This window comes from Sinocyclocheilus rhinocerous, unplaced genomic scaffold, assembly GCF_001515625.1.
Source record: "Sinocyclocheilus rhinocerous isolate Xijiao unplaced genomic scaffold, SAMN03320098_v1.1 scaffold499, whole genome shotgun sequence".
In the NCBI taxonomy this organism is placed as follows: domain Eukaryota; kingdom Metazoa; phylum Chordata; class Actinopteri; order Cypriniformes; family Cyprinidae; genus Sinocyclocheilus; species Sinocyclocheilus rhinocerous.
Window position 1 is genome coordinate 1,013,868 of NW_015637156.1, and position 12,062 is coordinate 1,025,929.

The following is a 12,062-nucleotide window of genomic DNA, read 5'->3' on the forward strand; positions in this document are numbered from 1 at the left end:
TATATATATATATATATATATATGTGTGTGTGTGTGTGTGTGTATATATATATATATATCATACATACATACATGTTACTTTAAAGGCAAGTTCAAAATTAAATAATAAATAAAAAAATTAGAAAAATAAAAATATATAATATTTAACTTGCCTTTACAGTATAATGCTTACAAATCTGAAGTGCCCTGAAATGGACATGACACTTTATATGTGTGTGTATTTGTATTAAAGAAGGAATGAATGAAGGAGAATTTCAGTTGACAAAACCTCAGAGAAAGAGAAAAACGTAGGAAAATCTCCAGCACCTGGCCAGTATTTGAGGAACAAAAAAAAGCTCTCATTGAGAAAGATGTGCTGCGTGTGAATGTTTGCAGGGTAGTTCGGGGTGGAGCAGGGCTGGATATGTCTGATTTGCTGATATAGCCTTGAGGCTGGCGTCATCAGTCGCTGCTGCTACAGAGGCCAGCCAGAGCCAGCCGAGGCTTTTGGGAAGACAGGGACGGCGTTCAGGCTCCTGCCGGGGTGTGGAGGGACAACGTAGGGCCGGAAAACCCGGCCTGGTTCAGCCCTCGGATCAAAGGCAGTGAGCCGTTCTCTATAGAGCCGTTTGTTTGAATCAACCTATTTCTGGCTGAGAGAGTGAAGGGACGTTCAGTGTGGACTGAAATGGTGCGTATGGAGCCTCCTCAGTGTTACATAAACCAAAAGCCCTATATAAACACCTCCTGACTACTGAATTGTGTTTTGATAGGCAGCCGTATCTACTAAAATAAACACAAATGGCAGGTTTTGGCTGCGTTTGCTAGGCAAATTTTTTTCTGGTTATATTTATCATATCATTTCACTAAGACTCTAAAGATAGTTTCCCCCATGTCTTTTTAGTAAAAAAAAAACACATCCATTTGAATGGTCTCGAATGTGCCGTGTTATCATAACAGTTTGGGTTCGTACGGGATATTTTAGCTGGTCAATGGAGAAAAGAGGAAAACATTTCTTGTTGTTCTTATTAATGCTTTTAGATCTTTTATAAAAACAAACACATTTCCACTAAGCGTCAGAAGTAGAGCACTCGGAGCAGCTTTAGGGGGCTGTTTTTCTCTTTGTTGCATCAGTAGCGAGGAGAGATCTCTCTCTAACCGAAACCCTCAGGCTATGAGTTTGACTGAAGCGGGAAAAAAAAACATCCTATTTTGTTTCTCTTAAAAACCATACATTATCAAAGGCGTCTCATGCATATCTTTGATCTAAAACGGTTACATCTTAATAATTACGGTTCGGCTGTGTGAAAGAACCAAATGGTTCTTTTTTCATTCTGGTATCGTTCGAAATTGTTCACCGTCTTCGTGAAAATAAGACCTGGGAGCGAGCAAATAAATAAATAAAAACCGACAGAACTGCGCTGCTATATTATTTAATGACAAGATGTGGAAAGAGGGGAAATATCCCTTTTCAAAACTGAATATAATTCACGGTGTGAAGCTTTTGTGTCTCATCCCCATCTTTGCGCCGTTTCTTTCACTTTTTATAACAATTCATCCGCTCAATAAAGCGCTGAGAGAGATGTTTCCAGTAATCCTATATGCTTAAATATAACTCCGGGAGTTTATCTGCACCACGTTTTCTGGCCACTCTCTTTCTGAGCTTCTGCGGAAAATGATGTTTTTACAGAACATTTCCCTTTGCAACCAATCAAAGAGGTGCAGTCAGTGGTAATGAAACAGGAAAACATTTCAGCACTCCTCTCTCCTCTTTAATGGCTGAAAAATGCTAATTGGAAGAAGACCGCATGTGTCAAAGAAAACAAAAGAGGTGGTATGGCAGGCAGCGGGACTCATGTTGGAGGATGGTATTTTGAAATGTGAAATGTGTCACTTAACTCCTGCTGAAACGCACGCCGTTTGGAGGGGAGGTTCGAGGAACGGAAGCCCCTCCTGAATGTGGAGGTGCAGCGGAGCAGGGAGAGACATTTATGAGGTAATAACCAGATGCAGTCACACAGAGTATGAAAATCTGCTCCAAAAAACCCGAAAGGTCCAACTACATACTGATCCAGTCGTTCCTAACACATCTCAGTCGTTAATTTTCATGTGCATGACTTGTTGCATATCTAAATAAAACTACATCTATTTAAGACTGTTTTCATTTCAGACGTCTATTGTGCAACTAATCATATCCAGAAAATATGTTTGCATTCTAGAAATTTTCTTTGGTAGTACTGGAGCTTTAAAACACTTAAATGCATTTAGCTGTATAACAATTGGATTTTCTTATATAGTGTCCTATGAATAAACATTTCAAACGATAAAAAAAAATTCCTAAATCAGTTATTTTTTCATTATTTGTCATGAATTGTCAATCAAAACACATTTTTCTCCATTATTTGAAGGGAAGAAAAAGTCTAAAATAGAGGGATTCCACCAAATGTCAGATTCTTAAGTCCAATAAGTTTTGTCATCAGCATTTAGTGAAGTACAAAAGTAATGAGTTAAGTAAAGCTGTGTGATGGGCCTCTTTCCTCCAGAGAAAGGTGACATTTTAATTACCCTGCCTTATCTGATGGATTTCAAGATATTCTTCCCAGTAAAAGCCTTCTCTTTATTATTTTTTGCATTATATGTTCTTAGTTTTCGCCTGTCAGTGACTGTACAAAATTCATTTGACCCAGTCGTTGATTGAAGGTGGAAGTTTTTATATGGTATAAAATAGTTTTTTATCAAGAGCCTCACATCTCTTCAGTGTGAGAAGTGTCTCCTGCTTTTATGACAAAAGAAAAAAATCCCTATGAGGGAATAATTGTGATAAAATAGATTTCTGACTTGAGTAATGTAAAACTTGCTCACTCTCTTTTGAGTGTTTTTTTTTAATACCATCAAGTTTTCATGAATTGATTAAATATATTTCATATAAATGATGCAAAAAATAAAACACCAGAACTTTGTCCACTATCCTTTATTTGCATTATTATATAAATAAAAACAGCAAAAAAATTAATCAGCAAATTATTTCTGTTTTATTGCAAACATTAAATTGAACAATTATTTAAATAGTAAAAAAAATACAAATATATGTACTGTATTAATACAGTAAAAAAAAATCCATAATTAGCAATACAACACAAACAAGAATCAGTAACAACATCAGCTGATCCAGCGATCGAGAACTATAAGTGTAATACTGTATATATTTCATAGAAGTGAATGCAGAGATGTTGTAATTTTGGTTTTAATAAACATAATTGCAGTAGTGGCTTTGATCATGATCACAGACATAAGGTTACACCGCAGAGCCGATGTGGCGTATTATTACTACTATTTGGGTTGCCACGTTTAAGTGCACAGTTATAATTTTAGCAGTACTGACGTTAATACCCAAGCGGTCATTGCTATCAATAGCTGGATGGCTTCATGTGCAATTGTGAACAGTGTACAGCTTTACAAAAAAAAATTTTTTGTAACTATTAAAATGATTCTAAATACAAGTTTTGCTGACCTCTGACCTGTGAACTGCAATATTGTCCTTTTTTGGAGAACGGCAACATCACCTACAAGACAAGAACAACATTTTGAAAGCATAATCAATACATCTGAATCACGTGCAATGTTAGAATACTTTTTCACAAGATTCACAAAGCTATTTCTGTTACCCCATGGGGGAGATATGTTGCTGAAAAATGCTGTATCCTGTAATTGGTATTTATCTTGCCTGCTGATTTTGTGAAATACATAATTATTTTAAAAAGATGACTTGACATACACATATTTGCATAAGAAGGGTTAGTACATTGAATTTTTTAGGAGAATGTTATGATTGCTTGTAAATGTTCTTTTATTTGGCTCCACAGACTATTTACATCAGCACTGAAATGCACAGTCCAGAATTTAAGTATCTGTATTTCCAACACGCGTGAATACTGTATGTTCAAGTTTTTTTTAATATATACAAATATACCTTTTTTGTGAAAAACAAAAACATCATTAACAGCCTATAGAGTTTCTCTATTCAAAAATACAGCAGTGACAGCATGCTATGTTATTGTTTATACAACTTCAGATCTTGCCATACATATCTGTGGACACGTATGACGGCATCCCGCCTCGTGTAGCTTGCGAGCAATTTGGATCATAATTTGCTGATGTGATGTGACATACTACATATATAAAAAAAACTACTTCAAAGACTATCACCTCAAATCTCCCTCGCTTTTTTAGTTCCAGTCTTTTAACATCCGTCTGCGATCCCTTAAGCAGACAGCGTAATATTGAGACATGAAGAATTTCTACAACATATAATGTGCATTATAGCATGTCCTGGCATTTTTATGCAAATAGGGCCATCTTAACATCTACAGTAAATAACCGATCAGACTGAAATGCGTATAAATCTGAGGATATTTTTCATAACATAAGATAGATGAACCAAATTCATTTGCTGTCAGTCATTATAAAGTATCAACACTTAAAAACAGTGATAGAGAATCAGTTTAAAACATTATATAACACCATAAAGGGCATAAAATCTATAATCCCTCAGTCTGATGCTGCTTTCTTCAAATACATTAAGTTGAAAAATTAAAAATATAAATATGTATTTCTTATAAATGCATGTTGTGGGTGAGGATGTACATTGAGGGGCACTTTTTATTATTATTATTATTTTTTTTTTTTAAATCACTGATGCTTAAATGCTCTCTTTTTTCAATCACCTCCAGTCATTCATTTAATAATAAACTACAGAACTTGTGCAGGAAAAGATCAACATGAACATTTCTCCTATTAGATATTTAACCAGGACTGTAAAGCTGAAAATGGCACAGTTCAGGCTCCACACGAACCTTTCAGAGTGCGTTGGCATTGCATCTTGAGCTTTACGCTTGTGCCTGCGTGGCATACCTTCAAGCATGGCCTTTTACAAAAGAATAAGATGTACTACACCGAATAAGATGATAGGTGCACACAAACATTTATACATTATATATGGATAACCATTCCCAAAACACACATAAAACACACACACAAACATACGCCAACCTGTCAACAATAACTAATGCTCAAAATGTGCGTTGCCACTGATTTGTGCTGGCACATATTAATAAAATGCAAAGTGCATAAATAAAGGTTTGTTTTACATATTTTTCTTTAGGTCGTAGAAAAAGATGTGAGCATTACAATTCTCTAACACATCAATAAAAATACTGTAAATATTTCTATATCTATTAATCTAAAATTATTTCAACAGGCTTGTAGCAGTTCATCAGCATACAATGAGGACAGCTGTGGATAATTCACCATGCCAAGACACACTCACGTCTGGGTTTGGAGAACGATAAGAAACCATGGATTTTTTTTTTTTTATTGCATTGTTTTTTGTTTACACTTTACATTACAGTGTTAATGTTATAGTCAAATTACTGTTACAAATGAACAATATGTATATTTAATATGTAAAATTATTTTGGGGATTCATTTGTAAATTAATATTATTAATGTTGTTGCTTGTAAGCACGTACATTAATATACGTTTAGCACAGGCACTGTAATCTAAAGCGTTAAATCCCTTTTAAGTGCACACTAACACCTTGAAGGGAACTTCATCACAATGCTAAATACCAAAAAATGATTTCTGGAAGACAATGCAGCAAGAACTGCTCCAAACAAAAAGTCACTGACTTTAAAGTCTGTTAGGATAGACCTAAGAATGCACAATGATATGAATAACACGACAAAACAACACAAAGCATTCATTTCTGGAAAATGCAAATGAATTTCAGTGGGACAGTTGCACGGTGAGCAACGGTTTAAGAGAAGTGGAAGAACAGAAGTGCTTCTTGTGTTTTTAAATATGATTTTTCACGGCAATAATAATAAGATTCAGATCAATCAATAATCTTAATAAGAATACTAAATAGGCTATATTATTATCAATAGTAGTAGCCTATTATAAAAATTATATTTACTAAAAGTTAAAATGAATTTGATTGTACACAGAAATCTCTTCCTAACGTACGTTTATTGACATGTGACAAGCTAATAATCATTGTGCCGTTGTCTTGCACCGAGACCGAGAGAGATCTTTTGTTAAAACGCAATAATCTCGGAAAACCGTAGCATTTTATCCCAGCGATACTCCTGCCCTACAGCGGGAGAAATCCTGGCTTCTGTGTGTGAGCCAGACGAGTTTCTGATGGGAGATTGGTGACGTAAGAGCCATCAACAGCGACAGGCTGATCGAGGTAGTCGCGAGGATGGATAGATGGACAGATGTTGGGGCGGAACTTGGACACATTTCCACATTATTAGCCCCTACCGACAGGCGTACAGCATAAATGATCAGTTAGATTGCAACCGGCAATAGCTCAAGGATGCGCAGCACCATCAAAGGTAAGGACATGATTTAAACGTCTCGTACTGAAATATCAACGCTTTGGCGGCGGTGGTGATGATGTATAATATCCTAGCCTGGCTTGTTCGTACCTTTGCACTATAGGCTACTAACAAATGTGTGCACTCACCGGGATGCGATATGCAAGGTGAAGCTCTCGCGTCGGTCCACAGGCTGAATGATCCGTTGAAATCACAGCAGAACCCCGGCGCGACGAAGAACCTTAAAATCCGTTAGAAACATCAGGCGACCGGAGCGAGCCAAGGCCACCTCAAAAAATCACTCGGATTTCTCGCGTTCCCCTTCCGAGCGACTTAAAAAAAACCGCACCCACCCACTCGCCAACTTACAGAAAGAGTGGACATTGCGTCAACGCTGGTATAAAGACAAAAACAAAGTTGAGATTTAAGTGTGATTTTGGGAGGTGCCAGCCAGGTTCACCGGTGTCAACAAAGTAGCTACGGAAGAGCAGATATGCGGTGGATTTATTACGGGTCTTAACCTAATGGGATCCGAAATGTCTAACGCCGTGGACTCGTTATTTAATTTGTGGATGTTTTGCAATTGATGAATAAGTAATGTGTAAGCGTTGTAGAGAGGCTTGATACGGTCATACTCAACTTGTTCCAGGAGTCCCTCCCCTTCCCGTGCAAAGTGTTCACTTCCTAGTAAGGTGTAACGAATCAATCTGTAACTTCCAACTGTCTTTTTTTCGGCGATGGAAAAAAGGTCGCAAATAATTTCCTTTTAGCGTTGGAATAGTTCGCAGTGTTGTTGGCCCCGGCAAACGTGCGCGAGACATAAACAAAACTGGCAAAAAGGAAAAAAAGACAGTGAAAGGATTAAAGAAATGTTGTTATATGCATGTAAATATGTTGTTATATGCATGGAAATGAAATGAAATGTTTACAGCGGACTCCCCCTCCTTTATGCGTTTGAATGTTTGCGCGTGACGTGAAACTTATTTTATTTTCACGATGACGCCGAGAACACTGCATAACTACAAGACACCGGTGTCAAAAAAGCAGCCTACTGAAGAGCAGATATGCGGTGGATTTATTACGGTTCCTAACCTAATAGGATCCGAAATGTCTAACACCATGGACTCGTTATTTAATTTGTGGATGTTTTGCAATTGATGAATAAGTAATGTGTAAGCGTTGTAGAGAAGCTTGTTACGGTCATACTCAACTTGTTCCAGGAGTCCCTCCCCTTCCCGTGCAAAGTGTTCACTTCCTAGTAAGGTGTAACGAATCAGTCTGTAACTTCCAACTGTCCTTTTTTTTCGCCAGTGGAAAAAGTAATCAAATAATTTCCTTGTTTTAGCGCATGAAATAGTTCGCAGTGTTGTTCGCCCCGGCAAACGTGCGCGAGACAGATAAACAAAACTGGCAAAAAGGAAAAAAGACAGTGAAAGGATCCAAGAAATGTTTCCGTATGCATGGAAATATGTTGTTATATGCATGGAAATAAAATGAAATGTTTACAGCGGAGACCTCCTCCTTTATGCGTTTGAATGTTTTGCGCGTGACGTGAAACTTATTTTATTTTCGCGATGACGCCGAGAACACTGCATAACTGGGAAAAAAAAACAGTTGTACAATCGTAGTTTAATTTTAACACCACTGTTTGTTTTTGTTTTCGTTTTATAAAACCGCATGCTTAGTACATTCGTGTGAATGGACAACATCCAAACAAGTGATGTCTTCTCCAAAAAGGCAGTTCGTTGTCTTTCAAACGCTCCTGTTTTGTGGGGAGGGAGAAAACAGAACAATTAAAAAGATTGACAGGTGGGTTTTCACTGTCAGAGTGACGCTCCGGAGGGGTGGAGTAAAGAGAGAAAGGCAGGAAAGGCAACTCGATGTGTCTGTCTATCAGTTGAGACTGTCTGAACCGCTCATGCATCCTGAACGCGCGATACATATTCCAGCGAAGAGCCGCGAGACCGAGAACGCCGCTTCGCTCCCTGGAGTTTTTGTTTTTTTAAAAGAGTAATTAGTTCACGTTCGGTGCGAGAGAGTGTGTTTTGTGTTTATATATTGCTCTGTAGTAAACGCGTCACGCTCGCCCGAATCAACTGTCCACATGTTTCCCTGAGCATGGACGGACAGTGTGTTTGGTGAATATCGGGAGGAGCACGAGCAGAGACTCTCCACTGCGCGCGTGGGGAATTTAGTCCGTTGAAAATGCGCACTGAGCTCGAGCCCCATTTGTGACTGACATTAACTGTCTCCTGTCTGCCTGTCTCTTCCCTTGGTTTTGTCCCGTTTTTAGGCTTTCCGCCGAGCGAGAGGACGGAAATACAGTTGGACGGGCTCTCCATAACTGGAAGTTTCTTCCGTTTTGCTACAAACTATTGCCATAATCTAAGGAGAACCAAAGGAAGCGTTTTTCCCTCCTGTGTGTTTCTGCGCCGTTAGACATGGACGGGAGATATATCTGAGCTCTTGGCAATCATGCTATGACTTACGCTATGAATTATTAAACGTGTCGGCCAGATACACCTGCATTTTTTTTATTTACAGACTTTTTTTAGTCTGTAAAAATATCTACAACCTCTCAAGACATATTGACCCCTCTTAGACTTTGCATCGGCTCAAAGTGACTTTTTAAGAGGTGGAATAAAAACAGACTCTGAAGGGAAAGGGAGCGCGTTAATACATGCTTTGTATTACATTTTTTTTTAAATTAATTCTTTTTCTCCGTCACTGGCATTTTGATTCTGTATGAGAAGTCAAGTGGAGGGTGGGACAACAGCATGCCGCGGAGAAAGCAGCAAGCGCCGAGGCGATCTTCAGGTAAGCGGTGCATGCATGTTTTGTTTACCATTATTAGTGCATAGGGAGGGGGAAAACATAAAATCACTTACACTTCATCATCGTGTTGATTGAAATGCTTGATCTAAATATTACCTGCATGATTTTTTACTTTTAATTTTTTTTTTCATTTTTTTTTTTTTTACTTTCAGAGAATGTCAAAACAAAGGTAATCTCCTCAGAATGCATTAGATTTGTTTTAAAAACTAACGCGCGAGTAACTTTTTTTTTTTTTTGAAGTTGTGCCAAATTAAAACTTCGCACTCCACCGTGGCCTATATAGTCGAGTGAAAATGTAGTTTCAAAGTGCTCCAGTTCATCTATTTAGATGCGGATTGCCATCCTTGATTTGATGCTTGATTGATCGCCTGTCATGTGGCCGCCTTTGATCTATTCATTCCTGATAAACATCAGTAAATCATTCACCATGGAAACACGCATGCGCCGTGCGGCCGTAGCCACTCAAAGGACAACTTTTGCCCCCGTCGTGCGGGAAAATAGAGAAAGGAAAGAAGATTTCGGCAGGGTTATACACTACTTTTTTTCGTCATTCAAAGAGAGGAAGAGAAAAGGGGGATAAGGGATTGCTGGGGCGTGTCGAGAGCACAAAATGTAGCAGAGAGAACATCTCTTCCCTGATATATGTCACTGAGCAAGGCCTCTGTACTAAGATCTGTTTTCCTCAGTTCAATTTATTCATGCGAAATGTACCTGTGCTCTTTGATGTTGCAAGAGAGAGCTGATTTCAGTTTTTAATTAATCTTCCATGAAGAGCAAGAGAGCAAACCTCTGATTTGTGTTGAATGATGTTGGATTTCTTTTGGGGTGATTAAACGTAAATAGCCATTATATTTTAAACCATTTTGGTGTATTGTACTAAGGGAGTTCTACTTTGTCCTTTTGACTTTCCTTTTTTCCTTTTTTGTTCCTTCGTCCCCCCCCCATTTAATCTCTGTGACTAACAGGTCCATTCTCTCCCGAATGAAGGCTCTCTTTCTAATTCAAGCGTTAGCAGAGTTACAGATCTGCAGAATTAGGCTCTGATATTTGACTGATGAGGGAACAACCGACATACCAGACACACTGCTGTAACCGAGGTCGACTAACAAGTGCGATACATAGTTGAGGTTTCATTCATTTGCACTGAATAACAATTATTATTCCTTCATTTTTACACATACCTTTCTGTTCAGCGGGGGGAAATGGTGTTTTTAAGGGATTATTTCGTCTCCCTGGCTGTATGGCGGGACTGACATGGGGAGTTCGAAAGCTCACAGAGGTGAGATGGCGCCTGGTAATCTGACCTGGCAGCTCCTCCACAAAAACAAGCCATCAGCCCCCTCCACCTCAGCTGAATATTGATTTAATTTTCTCTATTCTGACAGGCATGTTCATCATTTGCTTTAACGGTCATTCAAAAGTTGGCAGGCACATTGTTTCCGTTTTTTCCCAGAGCCTGACACTTTTCCCCTCTCCATCAAAATAAAAATGTTAGGAATTATTGATTGAGGGAATAAAAAAAAAGCCGCTTAACGTGACAAGGTGATTTGTTTTTACTAAAACTTCTTCCAAATCATTCAAGCTGTCTTATTATTATTATTATTATTTTTTTAATTTTGCGTTTTGCGCTAAAAGCACTTTCTACCTCCATTCCAATGCTCAACTCTTCCGTTATGCTCCACCTCTTTTAACGGATGACTTTGCCTCAGTTTGGTTGCTATCATTGCCATTGTTTGCTCTGAGTGATTTACATGCATCGGCCGTGGGCTCAGGTCGTTTTGGTGCAGTGGGATCGGAGTGGCCCTCTCTGTGTTGGGCTGCTGCAGTCATTTGTATTTATTTGCTGGCTTTTCTCTGAAACAGACACGGGCCTCCCACGTAGAGCACAGACTGTGTCTGTGAGTTTGAGCTCTAGCAGAGAGAAGAGGAGCCAGGGGAGGACTCGGCGATGAATGCGGTATCTCTCCGCTGCTCCAGGTTTCATTTGGTTTTGTGTTTTCACAACCTCCCACGCAGATAGAGACACGCTCGGTTTGCGTCCATTCCACTGCACCTCTGTCCTCTGGATAGCCGGGGCATAAACACCGCCATGAGGTGGTTTGCAATGTTTTTTGCTGCTTTTACTTTTCCTTCAGTTTCACTTGGATAATTCTCTTTTTGCTTTCTCAATTAAATTCTATTCACATTCACGTTTAAAAAAACAAACAAAACAGCAGCACACAAACACACTCGAAAGAAGAAAAATAAAACGTGAGGAGGGAGGAACCAGCACGGGGAGTCATTAAAACGCATTCTGTCCTCGGCACCAGAGGCTTCTTAATTATCCGACATAAAGGTAAAGGTTCCTCTGCTGGCTTCATTAGGGAGGAACCCTAATTATCTGAGCTCCTGATGGATTTGTGACAGGCTCTAACGATTAAAGCTGACAAATTCGGCGAAGTGTCAGGTCTGCAGCTGCCTTGATGTAATCAAGTTGATATTATACAGTCCCTTTAGCCTGTAGTGCTGAATTAACTCAATTTTCTGGTGCAGGTGACAAATGGACTTTGCTACCTGACTAATCACGTCACCGTGGCAATGCTGCCTAATGACCTCAGTAATCCAGGCTCTTAACCGCACCGCTGGGCCCAGAAAGCATTTGAGGCAGCCAATCAGAACGGCCCCTGCATTAGCCAATCAGGCCCAGCGCTCGGCAGACACGCCATCGTTCCGTCTCCGTGTTGATGGACGTACCACTGTTCTGTGTCATTGGTCGCACTGCCGTTCGAGCTCAGAGTGTACAGACACACCGTGCTCCTGCTGACAATAATCGCACCACCACGCTCTCGAAATTTGAAAATACTGTCAGAATTTGAGTGCCGTTGAGC

The 12,062-nt window shown here is 39.2% G+C and overlaps 1 protein-coding gene across 2 annotated transcripts in view; it reads left to right on the top strand.

The window, feature by feature from the left end:
• The first annotated feature begins 6,092 nt into the window (after window positions 1-6,092).
• Window positions 6,093-12,062, top strand: part of tshz1 (teashirt zinc finger homeobox 1) — a 41,393-nt gene continuing 35,423 nt past the window's right edge. The window contains exons 1-2 of one of the 2 annotated variants that reach the window (XM_016563624.1): window positions 6,093-6,378; window positions 8,654-9,177. In XM_016563624.1, the coding sequence (XP_016419110.1) occupies window positions 9,138-9,177 (40 nt within the window). In that variant the 5' untranslated portion in view covers window positions 6,093-6,378; window positions 8,654-9,137. Of the gene's footprint in view, window positions 6,379-8,039; window positions 9,178-12,062 lie in introns of those variants that run through there. The other variant, XM_016563623.1, reaches the window with a different exon arrangement.